Raw genomic sequence first — 25,121 nt, 5'->3', positions numbered from 1 at the left:
ATAAAAGAAGATGAGAAAACAATCACATGCTTCTTGACAGGCGAGAGAAGCTATTGTTCTCATGTATTTCAAATTCTGAAAAGATAGAATCAATAGAAAGATTAAGGCTGAAATGTGCTTCTGGGGCTTGTACAGTCCAAGCATTTTTTCAAAGCAAAACCAAGTTCAAAGTGAGGTCAGGATGCTTAGGACCTTGTTTCAAGTTCTGAAAACATCCAAACATGGAGATGAATATTCTTAATTCTGTCCAGCAAAATTATCTTATATAAATTTCCACATCATGACACAATTGCTCCTGAGCACATGTTCTATATACATTAGGGGTTTGATTTCCCAAAGAAGCCAGCATTGACTCTGAGAACACCTGAAATATTTGGCTATATAGTTGCCTAAGTCCGGTTCCAACTACATAGACTTGTTATGAGGAAGGGCACAGGGAGAAAGTCATGAGGAGAGAGGCAAATAGCCTTGGTTTATGATGAACACTTATCTTATCAACCTACTGTTAATAAAGTCACTAAGACCATCAAGAGCAAGATTTAATTTTAACTTGTTTTACTGGTCCACTTTAGCAATGGCTAAAGGTGATAGTTTGGAAAAATATTAATCAGAGTTAGTTATTTAAAGTCAGACCTATCTTTTCAGCAGTTTCTTCAGGAAAGTTCAGCACCAGCCATCAGCCATGAAGATTCTTAAATACCTCCTGATCTACCGAAGGTTTCTGCTCATTGTCCTCACCCCACTGCTTTTACTTCCTCTCCCACTTATCATCAAAACCAAAGTAAGTGACCTGCTGTGAGAGGTAATTATTTTGCACTGCTGTGTAAACCTGAGATTCTCAGATCTTTTCAGAATTACTTCATTGTGTTTTCATTGTGGACTTCTTGTTTTGTTTTGTTTTGTTTGTTTGTTTCTTTGGTCAGCTCAGAGTGTTTTCATGGAAATACACAGAAGGCAACAGGTTTATTCTAAGACTCCATACTGGTTGTATGAAGTTCTGAATTTTTTTTCTTGTTTAGGAAATGCTTTTCTTATTTAACATCACCTAGACTCCCTGGACAATCCTGTCCTCACCCTTAGGTTTTGGCCACTTTTAAACAGTTCTGTATGTTTGACAGTGGACTTGAATTGACAGATGCAATTACCTTTTCATTTGATTATGTATTTTGTTAAGTTCATCAAGTTTTATGATAGCAAATGACGGGAATGAATGACTTGAGAGATTTTCTCTGATTTTCATATTAGATGCTATCCTCACATCATAGATACTGATGACAAAATCTCATTGATTACAGTGGAGCCGAAATTTGACCTATTATTGACTGCAAATACTCCAAGAGGTTTAAATGTGGCGTTCTGTATGCAACTTTAATTGTCAGAGAAGACTCCAGAGTTACCTACATGGTTAAATAGGCTTGAAGGAAAAGAAGGAAAAAGCAGCTGTCTTTCTGCTCTTTCATAAGAGGTGGAATTTAAGTAATTTTACCATCGCTGAAGACATTCTTTAAAACTAATTACATACAGTTTCATACCTTAGCAAGATTACCAATAGCAAGAATGTACCCTGAATCCAACTCCCTTAAGTCACACCCGTTACACGTTACACGTCTAGGTAACCTTTCAGCTGACATAGCCAGACTTAGTGCAGTTGTGATTTTTTTCCTGCGTGAACTTGCTCTTATCAGTGCTTTTTGTGTTCTAGGAAGCAGAATGTGCATACACACTGTTTGTAGTTGCCATCTTTTGGCTCACAGAAGCTTTGCCTCTGGCTGTTTCAGCTTTACTCCCTGCCTTTATGTTCCCATTGTTTGGTATAATGGGATCCAAGGAGGTAACCTTTTTTTTTTTTTTTTCCCCTGTAATACTAAATATTTCAATGTCAAAATGTCTGGAGAAAGAATCTGAAGGGTTCATCCATGGATTTGATAAGTGCCAGTCTCAATATGCCTACCTCAAGCTCACATACTTTGTCCTCAGGACTTGTTCATCTTTGGTTTTAATATTTTTTTCTAGATTGTTATTCAGTACTTAGATGCCAGTCAGTAAGAAAATGCTAGATAGAAGTAAAAAATATCTTTAATGCTACAGAAGTGATAGGATACAATAAAGACTCCAAGTTCAAAATGCTGAGTATCCATCTTCATGTCAAAGAGATGACACCACAGATGATCTTATTGTAAATTTCTACGTTTAAAACTGTTCTTTTATCTGTTGGATTGGCAGCACTTCATTGGCTGGATTGTATGTTAGATGTGGCTGACAATCTTAGGATGTTTAGCACAAGTCTTGCTTTTCATTAGGCTTTAACACTATGCAACTTAACACACCATTATTTAGATTAAATGAAATTAAGAGATTTAATGAAATCTAACCAAGTTTAACCAGTAATCCTTATTCCCACACGCATTTCAATGTCAGTCTGTATTGAAATGGTAATAACAAATACTAAGAAGGTGATGATGGTGATGATGACTAGAAGTTCATCATTTAATTTACAAATAATTTTTTTTTTTAATTTTATTTCAGGTGGCATCTGCTTATTTTAAAGACTTTCATCTATTGCTGATGGGAGTAATTTGTTTGGCAACATCAATAGAGAAATGGAATTTCCACAAAAGAGTGGCTTTAAAAATGGTGATGTTGGTGGGTGTGAACCCTGCATGGTACGTGCTAAGCAGTGTCCTGGAGGACAATCCTTGTTGAAAGCTATGAATTCCAGAAATAATTGCATACTGTTCATTCTACAGTGGTAATCCAGCCTCTCCTTTCTACTGAAACAATGTAGATATTTGAAATGATATGATTAATTTGTAGGTGACATTTTTATTATTTCACTGAAATACTAATTGCAACATGAAAGTTCCCTATAGTGATTTTGTTTGTTATAAGCATCTTTCTGAACAAAAGTCTGATGAGTCTGTGAATAATGTAAGGGTTCTGTGTCTTAATGATGGTTTGTGCATACCTGATGCCTACAACCAAAAATCTCTGCTCTGATTATTATTCATCTATATTTAAGAACTGTTTGCAAAATTCTGGAAGCTTCACAAATACACAAAAATCATTCAAGAAATGAAAAAAAAAAATCATGGAAGTCAAGGTGGCAAATGAAAAATACACCCAATGCAATGTCTCTATGGTTTTTTGTTCTTGCTTTTGTTTTGTTTTGTTTTTGTCTACTTGTGAAGGCAATATCAAAGGAACAGAACTTCCTTTGCTGGATGAGGTGATGAGGGAAATGAAATTACACACTCTACTGACTTGCTATCAGCATATATGTGTGTTAAAAACTTTTCTTGCTTTACAAGCACCCAGGAAAGTGTTAGGCACCCTGACTCATCTGGCAGCACATCAGTGAGGCTTTGGAGAAGATCTGTAGAGCAAAGATGGCTTTCCAGAGCAAACAATGCTTATGATCCTTGTCAGGAAACAGAAAGTAATGGGAAGTAAAAAGTTAGAAAAGTAGAAAGCTCGGTCTAAGACATGAAGTGCCTCTTGGGTGATGTAATAACTCTTCTTAGATATACTGGAGTATTTCTATTCCATTGTGACTTAGTCTCTCCTAATTTTAACTATCACATGTATTTTGATTTTTCCAACATTTTTGACAGCTACTAGCTTTGTATTTTGTTTCGTTGCTTTTTCTCTCAATGATTTTTACATTCTTATTCAATTGTATGACAGTAGTTCTGTTCTTGAGCTATTCCGGATTAATTACTTTACACTCTTTTTGATCAATTCTAAATTCCCATCTTTCGGTTCAAATCTTGAAAAGGGGAACACAAGTAGATGGTGTGCTGAGCACTGCTAATGATCTTGATGTGGACACTGAAATCTGTATCCAGCTGCTGAGGAAACCTGCAGCAGTTCCATTTTGTAGCTCTGAGAAAGCAGCATCCTTCCTATCTCAGTTTTCCTAATTATGATAAAGATCATGATAAGGCAATTGCTAAAGGAGAGGATCTTCCTGTCTCTTGGCATCTGTTGCTTGTTAGCAGTGTGCCCATGCAAAGTGCTGCATGCTGTTCTTTTTGCACTGCCACAAGAAAGAACCCCCACCCAGCCTGTGCTCACTGGTGCATCCAGCCCAGGATGGAGATGTCATTGCAGGAGGCTTCTATAGCAGAGGATATGGAGGATGCTTGGAGGTATTGGGTGTAGGGCAGCAGGAGTCCCTGAAGGCTTCTCATCATGTGAGCTATGCTATCTGGTCAGCAGATTAACAGGTAATACACTTCTGCAACCCTATGGGGATTAGCACTAGAACACTGGTTGTGCATTGTACAGCAGAGTTGAGCATCAGTGAAGTTATTATCTAAGGTTTTGTGCAGAATATCTTTTATAAACTCTCAGGAAGACTAATCTGGAAAAAATGTGGGTTAACAGGTTAAGATGTATTTTGTTATTTTTCAATCTTTTTCAGTGTGCACCACACTGTTATACAAAATGGTTGCTTGACCATCAATCCATCAAATATTGGAAATTTATTAAAAAAATTGGAAATTTAACATCTGGTCTTCAAAACCAGATGTTAGTTAATGCTTTGGTTGCTTTGGTTTTAAAATGTTTTTCAAGTTGTTCTAAAATCATATTCATACCCACTGTACTTATCCTGACCTAACTAATCTGAGGACCTAACTGAAAGCTGAATAAAGTTAGCAGGATTCACATTATCACTGACAGTCTGTTAATTAGGTCCACCAGCTGCAGATCTGAAGCTAGTTTCATCATTAAGCAACTAAAAGTGCACAGAGAAAAGACAGGGTGTAAAGGTATTGAACTTTTTGTACCCCTAATGAGGAACAAACAAGTTTAATAGCTGAAATGGAGAGATATGAGAGGCATTTTGAAAATTGTTTTTATGTAATAATGCATTGCTTACATTATTTTTGTATGAAATCCTGTACAGACAGCCTGTGGGAAGGTTTTTGATCTAGCAAGGAGCTTTGCAAATTGCACAGACTTCTCAGCAACTGCTGTGACACCACAGTCCCTCACTACTGGTTGCTGTCTTACTGTGGTGATTCGTGGCAGGATTCTAATGACACTGCCAACACTTTGGGATGAAAAGTCAGAAGTACTCTCATTTACAACTCCAAGAGATTCATTACAAATGACAGTGTGGTCTGTATTTTAAACTTAACCAAACTTCACCAGATATGACATGGAATATTTATTTTCATTTTTGTTTTTTGTATAAAGCTAGAGCCACTCTAGTAAAATGCAGTTCTTATTTTGAAGTTTATTTAGCACAAGCTGAGCCAAGACAACTGAGACTTAAAATGACCTCTGCTTCCTTCTTTAATATAACATTTATTGAAGCACAAATAATCCCTATAGCTGTCTTGGGACTAAGTGCCACCTACTAAATTGCTAATACTTCTCCCTACAACAACTGTACTGGTATCCAGAGGGCTGACCCTAAGGGATAAGCCCAGAGTTTTAAGCCAGCCCGTACAATACAGCACTAATAGCACTAATTTAGCCATTTTAACTTTCATTTGAGCTTGTGATACACATGATGATCTTTCTTCAGAGATGATTTGTAGAGTATCATTCTGTGAATAAACATTATTGCTTCCATTTCCTTTTTTAAATGTGTTTGACTCATATTACTAAATATGTTTCAGAGAAAAAAATGTATTTGATCAAAATCATTCTAATTCATCAGTTTCCACAGAGGTCAATTACAAGATGCTTAATGCTTCCTAAACTCAAGCTTTCTGTTGAAAAAGATTTCTGTTTACAGTAAACAGAGCAGTGATAGGAGATGTTGCTGTAACGGTAACAGACTCTTCTCTCCTCTTCCAGGCTTTCTCTGGGCTTCATGGTTAGCTGTGGTTTCTTGTCAATGTGGCTCAGCAACACTTCGGCTGCTGCCATGGTGATGCCAATTGTGGAGGCTGTAGCTCAGCAGATCACCCGAGCTGAAGCAGAAGCTGACGTGCTGGAGATGTCCTGCTCCAATGGCTCCACTAACCTGGCACTGGAGCTAGACGGTAGACATGCAGGGCAGGTTTTGTTTGCCCACTCTCACTCTGCAGCATGCTAAAACACCTTTTAACATGAGGTTGAATGGCTAGGGAAGGAATAGCATCATTATGTGTTTGGTTGAGAGACATCTCTTTGATTGCTGTGTAGGAGCCCTCTCCCGTTCACCAAGCTGAATTCAGATGGACCGAGTGCAGAATACAGCAGGAGAGGAGGAGACAAGAGCTTGGTTTTCCCAGACTAGTAAAACTAAGTCTGGTAAAAACTATGACTACAGAATATGAATACATGGAGGTTCAGTGTTTGCAAGAGAAAATGGCTCTTTCAACTTGAGGATAATGTTGGATATAAATAAATCTAAACTAAACAGATGAATTAAAATTTAGGAGAAGATTTCTCATCATTAGAAGATTGAGATTCTAGGGTAATAGGAGTCATGTAGAAACTTGAAATTTATTCATGTGATGATAAAAAGTTGCATGGAGTGAGACAAGCTGATGGAGATGTTCCAGTTTTGTATCCTTAAGAACTTATTTCTTTTTCCTGTCAATGTCTTACAGAAAATATAGGACAAAGTGAAAACAGTGACTGGAAAGAGAAAAGAAAACAAGTGAATGGGTAGGTTATTCATTTCCTAAATTCTCTTTTAAGAATTCTTCTAAGTACATTGATCAGACTGAAAGTAATGTCTCCTACTTATTTCCTTGGAAAGTACAACAGATACAAAAAAGCACAGCAACAGTGTTTGATAGAGCAAATTCTCAGCTACTAAACGTTGTTTTTCAATGTAGTCACCATTATTTGAATTTTCACCACTGATGAACAAGAGCCTGTATGCCAACATCCACTTCTGATGTTGTGAGCTGACATAATAAAATAGGTAGCATTACTTTCAAAGCATCATAGAATATCTGTTTATTACAATTAATACCTTTGCTTTTCCAGATATGACAACGATATGGGGAGCACTGTGTGCACAATTGAAAAGGAAAACGAAAAAGAAAAGGAACAGGTACTTAAGTTGTCTTTATTTTTATGCTGCTAATGTGTACAAATTGGTTTTAACCCAAATCTCATTCCATCTAACATAGCACTGCTATCGATTAAGTTAATTTTATGTGAACAGTATATATGTGTGTAGATACACATACACATTGCTTATTTATTTATTCATTTCATTAGTGATTTTGTGCTCCAGATGTATTTTGCCTGATTAAACCAATCAGTAAACAGACTCTATATATCACTTGCTATATATAAAAGAAGTATAAAGTACATATAAAAGAAGTTCCTGCATAAAAGAGTGAGGCAGATCAGGCAAAAGACTTCAGTATTTGACTCTCCTTTCTATTTCTTTGCATGAATAACTGTAGTAGAGTACTATAGTAATGGCAAACCAAACCACATAGCTTATGGCTATATTACCAGGAAATAGACTGTTCTGGGACATCTTTGAGTCCTATTTTTGTGCTTGATTATTATTATTATATTCTTACTAAGCAGAACCTACCACCTGCTGAAACAGGGAGAAAAAGCAGAGAGGACAAACACAGTGGGATTTTCAAAGTGATGTGCTTATGTATTGCTTATTCTGCTACCATTGGAGGGTTGACAACAATCACAGGAACATCGACTAATTTGATTTTTGCTGAGCACTTCAATACGTAAGAGACTACATTAAATTATTTGTATTCTTCTTAATCCAGAATTTTAACTATTCTTTCCTGAGCTCTCACATGGCTCCCCTACAATTCATTAGAAATTTTACCCTTTGATTTCATAGTACTTTATCCTATTACTTTCTTTTCATTACTTTTCTTACAGAGATAGTTGTATTTAACTTACACTGGGAAAGCCTGTAAGTGATCACCCAATACAGGCACAAAAAAGATGGCCATTCTTTGGTTGAGTGGTGCTCTGCTCTTTGAATAGCTGTATGCAAAAAAGATGAAGGCATTAGCTTAACATGAGTATGACAGACAATATCTAAGAATTATTATTCATTTATATTTATTCATTTATATTATTCATTTTTAAGTAGAGCAGGAGCTAAGTTCAGGTCCACTTAGCAAAACGTATTAGGAGACTTTCAGAAGGCCATGCTCAGTGCATTGCTGAAATGAGGAATTTAGGTCTGTCAATCTAAGAAAAAGCAAATGATTTCAAGTCAATCTGAAACTTGAGATTCAGTTGGATACCTTGGTTTTAGATGCATTTTTTTTAAAACATTCTTTTTCTCTGTAAAATCACTCTGAAATTACAATTGCCAGATGTTTTGAAAAAACAATAGATCTCATTTAACAGCTTTTTAAAAATTATTATTATTATTCTACTACTTACTGTCAGAAGCATTACAACTCTAACATAGGGAAAAAAAAAGGAAGAAACAACAATATCGTTATTAACCTCTGCCCAATTTTTGCATTAAGGACAGCAAAACACTGAAAGACAAGTCACTGACAGGTTTTCTTCCAATCTGTGAATTGATTAAATTTGGCTTCAGCAAACTTCTAAAGAGAACTGAAGTATGGTCTGTAAATCTGTCTGTGCTATGAGAAGGTCTGGTGAAGACAGCAACAAGAGAAACAATATGGAAATTGTCTGTTTCAGGGTGAGGGGGGCAAAGAAACAGAACGGACTGTGGCATTATAAGTCTTCAGACTTAAACTTTTAAACATACAATCATTTCTGGTTCAAGCTGGCTTCATACTCACCAGCCCAGCAGAATCCAGAATAGATTACTAGGGTTAAGAACTGCTCTTGCTCATTTGCCCAGAGCCATAGGGAACTTGACACAAACTGGCTCACAGCTGTTATTTTTCCAGTTTGTCTTAACTGTTAACAACCTCTCCAAGAAAAAATAAGCAGATTGTTGTTCCCTGCCTGGGTCTTCATCCTCTTCTAGGAATGTAGGGTGACATGGAGCACTGTGTGTAATCCAGTGTCACACCCCCCCAGGTTTTTGTTTAATCTTTACACAACCAGTGAGCCTTATCCTTAACTTAACCTGTATCTACCATCTCACTGTGCAAATATTTTTTCTATTTAACTGTCTTGCACACTGCTCTCCTACGAGGTCTCAATTGTATTTATGTCCTGAATGAAGTGGGAATTGACCCATTAATGTGACTTGGACACATTTGCAGTCCATTTTTACCCATCATAAGCATCATAAGGACAATAATTCATAAGATCATAAGGAGCATCATAAGAAAGACAATTCAGCAAGAGAGCTGTACACACCAAGGATGCTCTCACATTTTCTAAGCAGTGACAAAACACCAGGAAATTCTATATTCTCCCTATATACCTGATTTTAGTATGAAGTAGGCTATAATCAGTGTTCACTGTTCTCCCTCCTCCCCTCATTTTTCATTAATCACATGAAAAGATGAAGAGGAAGCTAGTATATCTGTGTAAAGCAGGAGCCCATTCTGAGAATTCTCAGCCTGATGTTACTTAGGACATGCTATTAAGCTATAGAGACATTTCTGCAGAAGCACACAGTGGCAATGTTGATGCAGTGCTAAACATCTCTGCCAGTGAGACCAAATCCATAAGGCAGGCATGTCCAAACCGCAGACCATGGGCCGCATGCAGCCTGGCAAGGCTCACACTGCAGCCTACCCTCTGCTGCTGCTTCATCATGGCAGCAGCTCAGCACCAACCAAACATCGGCGTGCTGTCAGCTCCATCTGGGCCAAAACCAGGGCACAGAGTGCCGTGCGGCGGTAACTCAACTGATGGCAAACAAGTTTATGGATTTTGATACACTGAGTATACGCAGTCCTGTGAACAGTGAAAAATATGCAGCCATCCTTTAGGTTTTGATCAAGGAATTGGAGAATAGGTTGCAAGCTTGAAAAAAATAATCAATGTTTTGGTTTATTTGTGACTCCATTTTCAGTCGACGTAAATACGTTACTTGCAATTTTCAAATGAAATATATAGAGTTGCAGTCCAAAATCTGGCTATAACACTTTACCAGATTTTCATGATGAAAATGCACAACTGATGGTGATGACTATGCTGAAAAAGAGCATTTTGTGGCTGAGAAATTGCTCTGTTAGATAGTGTTATTGTTCTCTTTGTATCTGTTGTAGTCTCCATGGAAATAAATAGGAAGCAGTACCTTCAGAGCAGCTTTTGTAGACGCAGCCCTAGATAATTCCTCTTCACAGTGTGGCCCATACAAGCCAAAAGGTTGGACACTCATGCCATAAGGGCTCCCTTTCCAGAAAGAATTGTTACTGATGCTCATGGGGTCACTCTATTCATTCTTTAATTGCATGCATAGAGACACACAATATTGACTGTGATACTGAGAAAATGTCCATTAAACAGCTAAGCATTAATCTGCTCATCACTTCCACAAGACACCCAGAAGCTTCTATTTGCCGAGAGAATGGGATAGGTTGGACCTCATTGTTTTCTGAACAGATCTTTTGTCCCTTTTTCTGACTCCATATTTTAATGCTGTTTATTATTTTATCCTTTTTCCTAGAGGTGTTTTTCCTGTGAAGTTGTTCAGGTTGCTGCAGTCTGTCAGATAGCTCATAGCTGCAGTTTTATCTATCTTATATTGCTGTACAGACTTTCTCACAGCTCTTTTACACGACAAAGCAGTTTTTCCTGAGCTACAAGTGAAGGTGTGGAGCTGGGCCATATCAGAGTGGTGCCAGGGATCCTAGAAGCAGAGGCAGAGGAAGACTGAGAGAAGGTTTCAGAGGGAAATAGTCACCAGAAAATATAGCATCAAGGAGAAAACTACATTCTCCTGTGCATGAAGAAGAGCAAATGCTACAATGAAATGAGTTCAGTGTGTCTTCTCCATCCTTGCCTCAAGCAAGACCTGTAATCTAACTGCAACAGATAATCCAGCCAGTGCTATGTAATATATACTTTCTTAACCAATCTACCCCAGGAATGTTTGCTATCAAAACGAAGATTAAATAACTTAATCAAGATTACTATAAATGCTTAAGTATATTCAGTTATTGTGAAATCTGACTACTGTAAATTAACATTTTATAAAGAAATTAACTTGTTAGGATGAAATTTTCAAGAGCTTGTTGTTCTGTAAGTTAATATCACACGTAATTGAGGACATTAGATCATGAAATTTAGCAAGTGATTAAATGCCAGGACACTGCAGTGCTGACGTCAATATTTTCCTATCTTGGAATTTGTACATTCAGGAATAGATGTGGCTAATTATGTAATAAAAGCTAAATCGCCATGTAATCAATAAATTGTATGTGATAGCCTAATGACTTTTCAAGTTTCACTATCTCAGCGCTATGCACAGTTGGAATTTAGAACATCCATCTCAAGAAGTGCATAGGACTTTCACTTCTGTCTCAACTGCCACTTTAATTAATTGCAAAGTACATGAACATCATAAAAATATAGATAAGTCTTAAGAAATTGTGCAACACATGAGGTAACATTTGTAATAAGTCTATCACCTCAGTGACTGCTGTGGCCATCACAATTCCTTTTCTTCTGGCAAGGCGTGAAATACAAAAGATGGGATAATAGTTGGAAATGGTCATTGCAGCCTCCTTCTGGACACTGTTTTTCCCTTTCATCCAATTTTTGCACCAAGGAAGAAGGTTAGAATTTTCTTACTTTTAGCAGAAAACTCTCTCAGCAGAGCTGGAGGGGCTCAAAGATGGAGAAAATTCTGTTCAAAGAGTAAATTGGCCAACTAAAGCACAATTCATTTAACTGCCCTTTTTGACTATCTGGCATCTATCTCTTTAAAGAGTAAATGTATTTATTTCAGAAAACTTTCTTTTAAAATACACATGGCAGGAAGATCTCTGGTTGTTAGATAAACATCTGTAAACAGTAGATGATGACAGCCTCATAGAGACAATGCAAATGGAGAAACAATCCACTGACAAATCAACATTCTCCTCCTCTCCTGGAAAGTAGTAGAAATAAATTTGTTCTAATGAGATTTTAATCCCCTTTGGAACCTTTAATAATAAATATCTCAATGTTGTCTCTACTGCTCTCTTCTAAGTTCATCAAAGCCTGTTAATTCAAATATATTTGCTTGTGCTAAAAGTCTCCTTTCAGAGACCAAATTTTCTTCAAGTTCTGTTTCTTTGCAGTCTCAAAGGCCCTTAATACTGTGAGTGGCTCTTCCTTGCCTCCTCAACTCAGGTGAGACACATCTAGATCAGAGGAAGATGCACAGACCTTTTGCTGATCAGATGCTTAAATAACTGTGGCACAGCTGCAGGGCCAGGTCCTGTAGTAGTTATGATGATCAGGAACAGAATGGGAGGGTGAAGGAAGATGACACCAGAGGCCACCTCATGCTAAAGGCAGCTGCCAACCAAAAGCACTCTCTTGCAGTAGGACTTTCTGGTACTTCTCACAGGTCTTTATTTCTTGCCAAATTGAACTAAATGTGGTTTGGGTTTTTCTTTTTCACTTTAATCCAGACGTTATCCAGGTTGCCAGTGCATCAATTTTGGATCTTGGTTTGTCTTTTCTATCCCCATCGCAGTTGTTATTCTGCTGCTGTGCTGGGTCTGGCTCCAGTGGCTTTTCCTTGGATTTGAGTAAGTAGATGTTGTAATCAATAAAGCTGAAAGTGTATGATATAAAATATCATGTACCAGGATCAAATATTGTATCTAAGCTTAACTGGCTTATAGAAAGACAACTCAGCAACGGTGATTTTGCATTTCTGATTAATATAGCTGAGTCTCTGGCGGAAACAAGAATTCTCTAAGTTAAAGATCCTTGACTACTCAGCCCACTATGAAAAGTCCATATTGCAAATCATATCTTTTCCCCTCAAGCATACACACATCATCATTAAGTAGTGCATGCATGCAAGCTTAAGGAATATGAAAATTACATGAATTTTAGCCTAAGACCTGAAAATGGGAAAGACATCCAGAACATTGCTCGTCACTGGCATCAGGGATTGACTTGAATACTTGAGTAATACCGGCTTTATAAGCTAAATGACTACAACTCTGAATGTAAATTAAGGAAGTTTCCAAAATAGCGGTGGAATGCTTTTTCCTCCCATGGAATCTTGTGCTTTTAAGTTTGGTAGAGGACTATTCCTTTCTGGCTGATTCTTCAAAGCCTTGTTCTCCATGATTTCATTCACACCCTGCAGAGTTAATGATAGGGACCTTATCTTCCACAGCTTCATGGCTACAAGAGATGACTGTATGGTACAAGAGATGAAGACTGAGATTGCCTGCTCTTAAGCAGATGTAATATCATCATAAGCTTACCACTCCATATCTGAACATTTATGTGTTCGTTTTGCTTGACAGATTTGATAGTGTTCTTGTTAACACTGTGAGAATGAAAACCTAGCTTGTAGCAACTATTCTGCTGATCAGTATGCAGGCTACTCACACATTACTAACTTTTTCATCAAAAAACAGAGTAAAGCAAAATCATGGATGAATTTCATTACATAGATATGTTGTGCATTTGATTGATTCAATTAGTTCCCATGATTAAAGCTTCATCCTTCCTGTGTGCTATATCTGAAATGTCCTAGACACGTTACAGGAATAAACAAATGAGCTAGTCAATAGCAGGACACATTTAATTGCTGCCTATTTCAATTTCCCAGTGGACTTTGTCTATTAATTCCAGCATATTCAGTTTAGTATGTGATAATTAAATGGGAGAAACTGCATTGTAAAGTGAAAAACTTATTTTGTAAAGTGCTAGCTGAAAAGAGTGGACATTTTTTCTTCTGTATACACTGTTAATTTTTCCTTCAATATTGTTGATTAACATTCCAGTTTTAAAAATATGTTCAAGTGTGGCAAGAAAAGAACAGCCAGAGAAGAGGCTTCAGCAAAGGTGATTCAGGATGAATACAAGAAGCTTGGACCAATGAGGTTTGTCACACTTCAAATTAGCAAACAAGAACAAGTAAATCCAAATGTGAACTCAAGAAAATATATAACCCATTGTTTTTCTGCTATAGCTACCCAGAAACTGTTACATTTGTCCTATTCATCTTAATGACCTTGCTGTGGTTTACCAGAGATCCAGGCTTCTTTCCAGGCTGGTCTTCACTTTTCCCAAAGTAAGTAATCTTTTTAACACACTGACACGAGCAGCACTGTGTTTTAAATGCATACCTTATTTTCTTGACAATATATTAAAAATAAGGCTTTTAATATTTTGGAAAGATTCCAATTTTTAAAAAACCTTAGCAGTATATATAAAATAGGTACAACTCCAGTGATTTCTTAGATGTATGCGTGCAACATCTGAAATGTCCCAAACACGTTGCAAGATTAAACAAAATGTCTACTAAAAGTAATTATACCTACTCTTTAGACTTGATCTGGTGATGAAGAAGGCATAATGACTGATGTTACTGTTTCCTATTTCCTCATCAAATCTACAGTTACAAGAACATTACCTTTGGTTAGGATTTTTTGATCTACTGCTGTTACTGGCAGTCCAACTTCTGTGAGTACAGGCAAACATCCTCTATTTTGATAGCTCTCTAGCTATTAATATAAATTTCTGTTTGTTCATACATAACTTGTGAAAAGTCACAGTTAAATAATTGCCAAAAAGCAGGAGCTATTTAGGAGCTATTACGTTTCTCTTTTTCCCTCTGCTGCAGCTTGTTTATGCTGTCCCTTTCTCAGGATCACTTAGACATTTTTTTTCCTCTAAGAAATTGCTTGGTCTTACATAAATCTGTAATGCTGTGATGACTGTAATAGTTCCTGATCTCTTGCTGTAATTACTGCAATTTTGGTTTTGTCCTTTTTTTACAAAGGTCTGAATTTTGCTCTAGAGTAGTGGAAAGTAGTTGGAGGCCTGGGAGGAGCAGGACTTTGTGCTGTTCAGGGCCTTACAGAGTCAGCATTTATTACTGAGTCAAAGGCCAGAATCAGACTTGGATGGTAATCTTCCATTTTGTGTTTCTTTGTCTCCACCACAAATGACATGTGCACATGTGTCCATCATTCCTTCTCTCTTCAAGTATTCTCCTATTATTCAGGATCTCTCTCTTATTACAAGGAATAATTATAGCCCTTTGAATATTTAAAATGAAGTGAAAAAATATCTTAGTGTAAAAATAGCATTAAGAAGTGTGTAAAAACTAAGATTGTTTTAAAATGATTTACTTTTTAGTTACGCCCAGATTTACAAAGGAACAGGTTTTCCATCATATCAGCACCACGACAATAGAACTGATGATCAGTGTCCCAAATGAATCACAGTGTTCTTAAAGGGTTTTTAGTGTTGACCTAATCAAGCAATCTGTCAGCTAGGCAGTCAGACTGGCTTTGCCTCCCTTTCTGCTTCACATTAACATTCAGTGCTCGTTGAGCACCATTTAGTGAAATACTCCTGATACTGAAAAACCGACCTTGTAAACAACCTCTCAGGTTTGGGCCTTATTACTCAAATGGATTATTCCAGTCCAGAGATCTACGCTTTCCCTATTTGAAGTTGTCTGTTTACCTCTGTTCGCTGAAAGGGAAAAAGCTGAACATATGTATAATAAGTGTGGTTACTGCATGGGCATGTTACTTTGTGGGTGCCTCTAATGTTTTCCTTGAGAGAGAATGCAAGTACATGCCAAGTCACATAAGGATGAATCATCTTATGATTTCTGTGAAGTAATCTGAGGAGAAACAAGACCTGTGTTAATCTCTAACAAAACATTTAAGAGGGGAAAAAAAAAGAATTATTTCTTACTATTCAGGCTTTTCCTATTTCTAGATAGCTTTAAATTACCAATCTTTTGCATTACTAGGCATCATATCTGGAATTTATGATTTTACTTTTCTGATCAACTGACAACTTCCCGGTTAGGATACAGAGAGCCAACAAAAGTCTAGTTAGAGTGAGCCGTCATGTTTCAACAAAGCAAAAAAGAGGCAAAAGACCTATATCAATGGATTAGGGCCTTGCAGAGTCAGCACTCATCTCTGTAATGCCCAAGGGGCTTCTACAGTGCAAGAGCTGTGGCTTACATATCTCACGCATTTGTTCACTAATGCCTCAACACAAAAAACTTCTGGATTTTAGTATAGTGACAAGCATGTGCACAACTTCCTTAATTACATGCTAAAGAAAGCAATTGTAACGAAGTGTTTTCTTCCTTTATGTTTATTACAGGATTTATTACAGGATTATACACAGGATTTTATTCCAGTCTAGAGCCTGTCTCAGGGAAATTCTGTCACCTGCAGAGATGAGCTTTGGCCTTATTATGAGATTGTTTATTAGACTGGAGGAACAAAGCTGAAATGTCAGAGCTAAAATACCCTCTAGGCCAATGGGACATAGGTAGTATCCACCACACTCCCAGGGTCTTGAACCAAAGAGTACTGTCACCTCACCTAATAGCATGTGTAATAGCATGCTGAAGATCAGAAGCAGCTATATTGTTCTGTGTGTCAAGCCTGGTAGAGATTTATTTTATTAGAAAATGAATTCCCAGAAAGCAACCAGGCTTGATTTCCAGGTGGAAAAATACAGGTTCCTCATATTGTGGAGTTTACTGCTTTCTTTGAGTTTGGTCTTGTGGATAATCATCTCTGTTGCCAAAATAAACAAGACAAATTTACACCTTGTTTTATGTCTCAATATAGCTTCCAGCCATCTGTTCTTGTCTTTCTCTGCTAGATTAAAAACTTCTGATAGGTACTTTAGGGATATACTTACCTGGTTTAATTATGTCACATTACAAGTTTTTTTTACAAACTACGTGGAATGCTCTAAGTTTTGCTTTAAGGAACAAATTCACTCCAATCCTATCACCCATGTTCTCAGCCCCTTCTGTTCATCCTCACAAGTCAGTGAATACCCCTTCGAAATACAGATTTCTTTGAACCCAGCAGAAAGATTGATATTTAATGACGTTATCATCTCCATTTTTAAGGTCTAGCTTTTGAAACATAAGGCTTTTCTGATCCATGATTATGCTATATCAGTACTGAGTAGAGCTCATTTTTAAGAAGCATTGTTGGCCATACTATGTCAATGCTTTTCCAACTTATGTTACATTTATAAATTAATTTTTCTCATGGAAATTTTGTAAGTCTATCAAAGACATTGCTGTGCCCAGAGCCCCAGTTACCTCCCTATCTTCCTTTAGGAAGATACCAGGATGATTTAATCAATGTTTAGAATATTACAGAGGGAAGTGCAGGGTAAAAATACCTGTTTTCTCTCCATCTGTTGACAGCCAAGGGTCACACATTACTTCTGCTACAGCAGTTTCCAACTGTGTCCTGGCATGATTCCAGGCTGTGGGATACTGGCTTCAATTAGATGAATTTCAAGTTGGCCCTTGGCTATCACTTTAAAAACCTCGTCAGAAATAAAAATTGCAACAGTGGGCTGCACCTGATGCACACAAGTTGGACTTCCTTCACTCTTCCTCACGTTAGTGCCTGTGGGTATATACAATTTTCTAGGGTTTATTCTTGTCTTCTCTGCTAAGACAAGGCCGCTATGTACTTTCGCCAATAGTCTTTTTTCTACAATGATATCAGTTAGAGTAACATTGAATTTTCACTAACCAGTGGACTTTTCACTCATAGGGCAATCAGATTTGTGGTTTTACAAGCAGGTAGATGTTGTATATGCAGTTCTTTTACATCTTGGAAAAAATGGACTTTGAAAAATGTTTACCTCAAAATTCAATTACCACAGAAGAATTGCTGTCTGCTGTCACGTGTATCTCCATAAAAAGTAAGATTGAAGGTTAGGATATTGTGTTTGTGTCCCAAGCAGGCTTTCTCAGAATGGTGTGGCATGAGGAAAAATTAATTTTTGTGAACAAAATTGCACAAGGAGCAGGCAAAGTCCTGCTTGTGAGGAGAAATGACCCCATACATCAATATATGCTGGGGGACGCCCAGCTGGAAGGTGGTTCAGCAGAAAAGGGCCCGGGGGTCCTTGCAAAGGCCAGTAGTATTTTGGGCTGCATTGGGCAAGGTATTGTCAGAGACTGAGGGAGGTGATCCTTGTCCTCTATTGGTGAGGCCAACCCTGGAGCACTGGGTCCAGTTCTGGGCCTCTCAGTACAAGACAGAAGTCGAGCTACTAGACAGAGTCCAGCAAAGGGCACAAATACAGAGAGACTGAATCAGTTTTTCTTTGGTAAAGATCTGAGAAAGCTGTGAAGGCTCCGTGGGATCTTATCAATGCATAATATGTTCTGGGCAGCCTGGTATAGTGGTTGGTGATGCTCATCACTACAGAGGGGTTGAAATTAGATGATCTTTGAAGTCTTTTTCACCCAAGGCCATTCTATGATTCTATGATACGATCTGAAGTGCAAGTGCAAAGAGGATGGGGCCAGGCTTTTTCCAGTGATACTGACCAACAGGGCTAGAGACAGTAGGCACAAAGTGAAACACAGAAGTGTCTGGACATTAGAAAACAATGTAAACAGTGAGAATAAGTGACTAAGGCATAGGTTGCCCAGAGTTGTTGTGAAGCCTACTACCTTCAAAATGTACCTGCACATGGATCTGGGTACCCAGCTCTGGGTGTCCCTGCTGGAGAAGGGGTTGTAGCAGATGGACCCAGAGGTTCTTTCCCTCAGCTGTTCTGTGATTTTATGAGTAACGGAACTATGCAGAGAGAATAAAGCTGCAAAGGAGAATGTAGCAGCATGATTTGTGTCTATGTCTAAATCTATTTTCTTTCATAAGTCCAACAAAGAATGCAGGATAGGATGCCAGAAGAAGAATTTCCTGCTATTTAGCCCCCGTGCACCTGGACCTAGGCGAAAGGTGTCATAACAGCAGAACCCTCTGCCTTAAGATACCATTACAAAATAATGCATTGTTTTTCTTAAAAGCATGCTCAGTGCTAGCAGACAATAGAAAACAGGAGACAAAATATATTAGAGAGCCACTTCACCTTTCGTGGCAGTTACTGTTTGAGACAGTTTTATCTAAAGCCATACTGGCTGTGATCTCATATACTCACAGAATCATAGAATGGCTTGGGTTGGAAGGCATCTCAAAGACCATTCAGTTCCAACCCCCCTGCTGTGGGTGCCACCCTTCAGCACCTCTGGGAATGGGGCATCAGCAGCTTCTCTGGGCAGCCTTTGCTGGTGCCTCACCACACTGAGTCAGTGTGCGATGCACATTAAGGTTCTGTGAATCTCCCCTAACACAGTTGAAGCAAAAGGAACTATTAGATTATACATTTGTAACCTGTAATAGGGGATGATCTTTTCTACTCAATGAAAAGCCTGAAATCTTCTGGGAAGCTATGCTTATACCTATTACAGCTGCATGTGCAAGAAGGTGTACGATATGAGACTAAGAGGACAAATGCACTGGTTCTGGAAAAGTAATAATTTACAGAAAGTGTATAAAAATATAGAACTTAAAAAGCATTGGGTTTAGCTTTCTTCAGCAAAGTTTGTACTTTATTGAATGACTATCTTGACTGAATAAGATGGGATTTGTTACCATCTATCAATTTGTAACAGAATCAGATGGCGGTGCTAAAACAGCCCTAGATGGCAGCTCTTCACTTTGCCTGATCTTGCGGCTACTCTGTGCAAGTTTGAAGGAAATTGTACCAATGTAAGAACTGGTGCAATGAGTTTTCATCCACAGGAAATTGTCACAGTAAATATGGAGCTTGTGTCTAAGACCCCAGAGGTGACAGACAAGGGAGGATGATGATACAGCTCTGCTGTCTTTTCTTAGCTACAGGAACATCATCCTCCATGGGTAGACACTGTGCTCCGGGCCTATTGGACTGGATCTACTACAGAAGCATATTAAAATTATTTAATTTACCATTGAGCTATGAAAATGAGTTTGAACACCAGCTATTTCCAAACACTTCTCTCCTTCAGCTTATTTCTGTATGACAAAGTAAAACACATTTCCTCAGGACACAGAATAATTTAGAGGTCTGACATGATAATTCTGTGGATGTAGTGGGTTGACTTTGACCTGCTTGCAGATACCCACTTGGCTGCTCTCTCAGCCTCTCTCCTCAACAAGAGAGGGGGAGAAAATGCCATGGAAGAGCTCATGAGTGCTGATAATGACAAGGATACCCCTTATCAGTTACCACCATGGGTATAATAGACTCAAGATGAGAGAAAAATAATGTAATTTACTACTACAAATTAAAACAGATTTGGATAATGAGAAACAATGACAACTTAAAACACTTTCCTCCTTCCCTTTCCCAAGGCTCAAATTTACTCTTTCATCCCTGACATTACCTCCCACTCTGAATGGCACAGGGGAAGGGGAAATGGGGTTGTAGTAAGTCCATAAGAGCTCCTTTTTGCTCATCTTTCCTCACATTTTTTTCCTCTGCTCCACCGTGCTTTTCTTCATGGGTTGCAGGGGAATCTGTGCTGCAGCACCTGCAGCACCTCCTCCTTTTCTGACCTTGATTTTCACAGGGCTGCATCTCACACCTTTTTTTTTTCCTTCACATCTCACTCTCTGAGGTGCTTTGCCCTTCCTTAAATCTACTTTCACAGAGCTGCCACCATTTTGGTTGCTGGACCCATGTGTCTGGCATGGGGTAACCTCACCCTCTCCTCAGATAGACCCTTGCAGGCCCACTGCCTGCACCTGGGCACGAACACGCAATAACAGACTATTGTCCTGGCTATATCTACTTACATGTCTTTTTCTTGTGTTACTCTTGTTAACTTAGATATAAAGGCTATGCTACGGATTCAACAACTGCCTTGGTGATTGGCCTCCTGTTCTTTGTTATTCCAGCAAAAACATTGACTAAGACTTCGAATGGTGAAAGCAGTTAAGTATATTTTGACATGGATTCTGTTACACAAGGTAACCATAAATGTAATTAATTGCATTCTGTCAAGGAATGTTCTTAAATACTAATGTTACAGCTTCAATGCAGAATAATGCCTTACTGAGTTGTAAAGCATCCCTGTCCTAGAAGAAGCCTGAAGCAACTCTCAGGCAATGTGAGCAGCAAGAGCTGGTGCTGCACAGCATCCTGCTGCCTACACATCTCCAAGTCCAGTGGAAACCAGTTTTCCATTGACTGCTATAAGCTTTGAATAGGGCTACACAGGGCAGGGCTGGATTTATTTTGAAAGTGTTATGCTTATTTTATATACCCTATGGAATTCAAAATGGAAAATTAGTCAGTTCCTATTTTTATCCCCTTAAGTAGAACTTACTTCCATTAAGGTGTACTTCTGGATTGTTCTCTTTATGCATTCAGTTCTAATACTGACATCAATGAAACCTGGAGAAAGTAAGGTCAGACCCTAAATGAGACTAAATGAAAGAGAGTTTGCTCAGTAATCTGAACAGTACAATGTTATTAAATAAGTTAATCTTATTGATATCCCGTAGCTGTCTTCCAGGTAGAAGTGCCAATGCTACTGGTAGAAACTGTTCTAATTGTCATTGTCAAGCTGAGATAGTTTAGAGCAGGTACCAGGAGGTATCTGTTTTTCTTCTTAAAGATTTTCTTCAGGTTACAATAATTAGAGTTTGCCTCAGAATATTTCCCAAGAGAATATTCTTATCTCAGAATATTTCTTCAGAGAAATTATTTCAAGACATTTTTCAAGATGTTTTTAAATGTTGGGTTTTTTTGTTTTGTTTTGTTTTTTTTTCTAGCTGCTTTTGGTTACACTCCACTGATCACTTGGAAGGAATTTCAGTCATGCATGCCCTGGGAAATTGCTATTCTTGTTGGTGGCGGGTTTGCATTGGCAGACGGCTGTGAGGTAATGCAATTTATAGATGATACTGAGCAATTAGCATGACCCACATCAGAAGGAATTCAGTCATGCCGTGGATTCAAGATTATAGGCTTATTTTAGCAAACTGTTCAGAAGTGATACTGAACAGGATAATTGCGAATATGCAAGATGTTCAGAAAGCAGAGTTAAAAATAAAGAAAAGTGTTCTTTGTCTTCAAACACTACATGCAGTGATGATTACTATTTATTATTTGCTTAAATTAAATCCTGATGGTGGTAGGAGTCGTCCAGAGTTTTCTGAGGTCATTCCTATGTGGAGCACTGCTGCCTTTTCCAGTAAATCAAGCAGATTTCTTCCCAGGCTCTGGTTATGAAGCCCAGAGTGTGCACATCACAAATTTTCTGAGTACATCTCTTCTAATCTTCTCAAAGGTGCAAGTATAAATAAATGGGAAGTAGTTTGCTTGAGTATTTACACAACAACAGTGATTTAAAAAAAAAAAAAAATACTTAAAAACATATGGTAGGAACCTGGGAAAAATTTTAGCTTTTTTTCTCTTTTATACAAATACATCACAATTAATAGATGAGTAAATTCTTGTTATATACATTTTAACTATAATTTTCTGTTTATTGTTTTATAAAACAAACACTGTCATATTCGTCATATTCCTTGTGCAGGTTTCAAAACTTTCTGCCTGGGTAGCAAATAAATTGACACCTCTTGGATCATTACCCCTGTGGCTGGTTATCCTGATATCATGTCTTATTGTCACTTCAGTGACGGAAGTGGCCAGCAATCCAGCCACCATTACAATATTTTTGCCCATACTGTCTCCTTTGGTGAGTATAATAGAGGATGTTTTTGACCAGAATGTGCTTTATCATCCATGTAATAATGTAGCTGCTCAAAGAATCAGTTCCTAAGAAGTCTCTATAAAATAGTTCACGTTTTTTGTTTGTTTATTTTGTTTTGTGAGGTTTTTTTTGTTGCTTTGTTTTGTTGATGTGTTGAAGTATGCATTGAGTAGCTCGTTGAGGATTCTTTACAAGAGATGCTGTAAATTCAGGAAAATGAGAATAAAAGTGTAACACTCAAAAATAGAAGCTGTTATTCTTATTTGAGAATAATGGAAAGACTTAAAAGACTGGCTCTGTCAGTGTTAGTTCAGGATCAACATCTTTGGCAAAAATGGCTAACAATATTCAAGCTATCATCAAAGAGAGGAGAGGGCTAATAGATGTACTTTAGATGTACTCCTCATTTCTTCTCTTCTTCTCTCTTTTTTTATCATCATTTTTATCAAAACACCCAGTTCTTCCACTTCAAATCTTGCCATGGTCATCTTCTAGTCTATAACGTTGCCTCTTGGCAAGCCTAGACACATATTAATCCTCTTTCCCACTCCTAGAAGACAATTCAATTATCTCTTCACTGAATCTCTCCAACCCATTATATACCAATTCAATATAATTGTTTCTCTTGTACTATTTTGTTTGTAATGCTCATGCTATACTCAAAAATATTTGCAAGAGTCTTTCGTCTTTGTGATTTAACTGCAATTAGAGAAAAATCATGCATGAATTTAGAGTTGCAGGATCACAGAACTCTAGGGGGTAGGAAGGAACCTCTGGAGATCATCTTGCCCAACTCCCCAATGAAAGGAGATTCCCTCCAGTAAGTTATACAGGATGGTGTCCAGGTAAGTTTTGAATATCTCAAGAGAAGAAGACCCCACAACCTCTGTGGGCAGCCTGTGCCAGTGCTCTGTCACCCTCACAGTAAATAAGTTTTTTTCTCATGTTCAGTTGGAACATCCTGTGTTCCAGTTTGTACCCATTTCCTCTTGTCCTGTTGCTGGGCACCACTGACAAGAGCCAGGCCTCATTTGCTTGACTCCCACCCTTTATATATTTATAAACACTGATAAGATCCCCTCTCTTCTCCAGGCTGAACAGCCCTAGGTCTCTCAGCCTTTCCTCATAGGGAGATACTCCAGGCCCCTCATCATCTTTGTGGCTCTAACTCATTAACTGTCCTGTGTTAGAAATACCTTTTCTCATCTGAAGCATGTCCAGTTATAGTTTTATAAAGGAATTACCAGAAAAGGATTATTTTTCACTATTTAATCTCTCAGTTCACAGTTTGCTTGTGCTAATATGAGACGTTTGTATTTATTTCATTTAACAAATATATCCTCTGACAGCACTTCTCTCTCTTTTATTTTACTTTTTGCAGGCTGAAGCCATTCATGTGAACCCACTTTTCATTTTGATACCAGCCACACTATGTACTTCCTTTGCATTTCTTCTTCCTGTAGCAAACCCAGCCAATGCCATTGTATTTTCATATGGTCATTTAACTGTAATGGACATGGTAAGTTTTAAGCAAGACACCTTTAAGGGTTCTGATAATCATTCTGCAATGTTATTATCTGATTTTTACTATTTAAAATACTTTCTTCACAGTCTTGATATCAGTCTTTGCTTTCTTTTCCCTCTCCTTTAGGTGAAAGCTGGTTTGGGTATTAACATCATCGGAGTTGCTGTGGTTATGCTTGCAATTATGACGTGGATAGTGCCTCTATTTGATCTCTATACTTATCCAAGTTGGGCACCAAACATTTCAAATGGCACTGGGCTGTAAAAAAAAAAACAAAAAAAACAAAAAAAAAGCCCAAAGAAACAAACAAAAACCCCCAACAATAACAAAAACAACAATGACAGCAACAAAAAAAACTGGGATTTGGCTTTTTTTTTTCTTTTCTTTTCCACTGGTGTGTGGTGAGTAAGATAAAATGCTTTTTGTCACCACAACAATAGAGAACCACCATTATTGTAAATGCTGTATTTCACAGACCAGAGGACCGATGATCTGGTCTGAGAGTGTAATCAATCAGGAAGAGTGCTAGACTTGTTAAATATCGTAAATTATGTCTAGTTGAGCTAGTCTGAATGTTTATAGCTTCATCTTATGAAGGAAACACTGGCAGTTTGCCCCCATGCTGAGGGTAGAGAAATAATGAGATTTAGATTTTATTATTTCATGTATCTATCCTTACTACTATCTTTGGTGACATTTGGGTATTGTCCAAGAGTATACTGGTTTTGTTTTCTAGATTCAAATACTGTTTGAAAAGGTGTTGATCATAGACAAAAGATAAAAAGATAACTTTGGGGGTTGAACTGGACATATGGTTTACAGAATAGTCACGTGCAAAAAAGTGGAGAAGAGCAGTGTAGCCACTAAAAAAGCACTTTATCTGTCAAGCACCTTGTAATCTGGAAGGAAAATATATACTGAAGCATATCTTTAATATCTGCCTCCTTCCAGGAGGTCACTGAAGCATGTAGTTGTATATGTTGTCTAGAATTTTCCTGGATAAACATGACTTGATAGATCTGA

The 25,121-nt window shown here is 37.8% G+C and overlaps 1 protein-coding gene across 2 annotated transcripts; it reads left to right on the top strand.

The window, feature by feature from the left end:
• Positions 1 to 630: 630 nt before the first annotated feature.
• Positions 631 to 24,414, top strand: SLC13A1 (solute carrier family 13 member 1). Of its 2 annotated transcripts, none has more exons than XM_052667783.1 (15): positions 631 to 781; positions 1,703 to 1,831; positions 2,527 to 2,663; positions 5,812 to 5,999; positions 6,552 to 6,609; positions 6,937 to 7,003; positions 7,492 to 7,655; positions 12,450 to 12,569; positions 13,788 to 13,886; positions 13,976 to 14,077; positions 20,683 to 20,786; positions 21,630 to 21,739; positions 22,397 to 22,558; positions 23,955 to 24,092; positions 24,225 to 24,414. In XM_052667783.1, exons 1-15 carry the CDS (start codon positions 683 to 685, stop codon positions 24,360 to 24,362), a joined length of 1,815 nt encoding a protein of 604 aa, XP_052523743.1. In that variant the 5' UTR covers positions 631 to 682; the 3' UTR covers positions 24,363 to 24,414. The 2 variants fall into 2 exon arrangements, with proteins under 2 accessions (XP_052523743.1, XP_052523745.1); XM_052667785.1 differs by having other exon boundaries at positions 632 to 781; positions 7,495 to 7,655.
• Positions 24,415 to 25,121: the final 707 nt, after the last annotated feature.

This window comes from Tympanuchus pallidicinctus, unplaced genomic scaffold (genome assembly GCF_026119805.1).
Source record: "Tympanuchus pallidicinctus isolate F22 unplaced genomic scaffold, pur_lepc_1.0 scaffold8, whole genome shotgun sequence".
Lineage (NCBI taxonomy): Eukaryota > Metazoa > Chordata > Aves > Galliformes > Phasianidae > Tympanuchus > Tympanuchus pallidicinctus.
The sequence above is the reverse complement of the archived record's forward strand: the minus strand, read 5'-3'. Positions and strand labels throughout refer to the sequence as shown.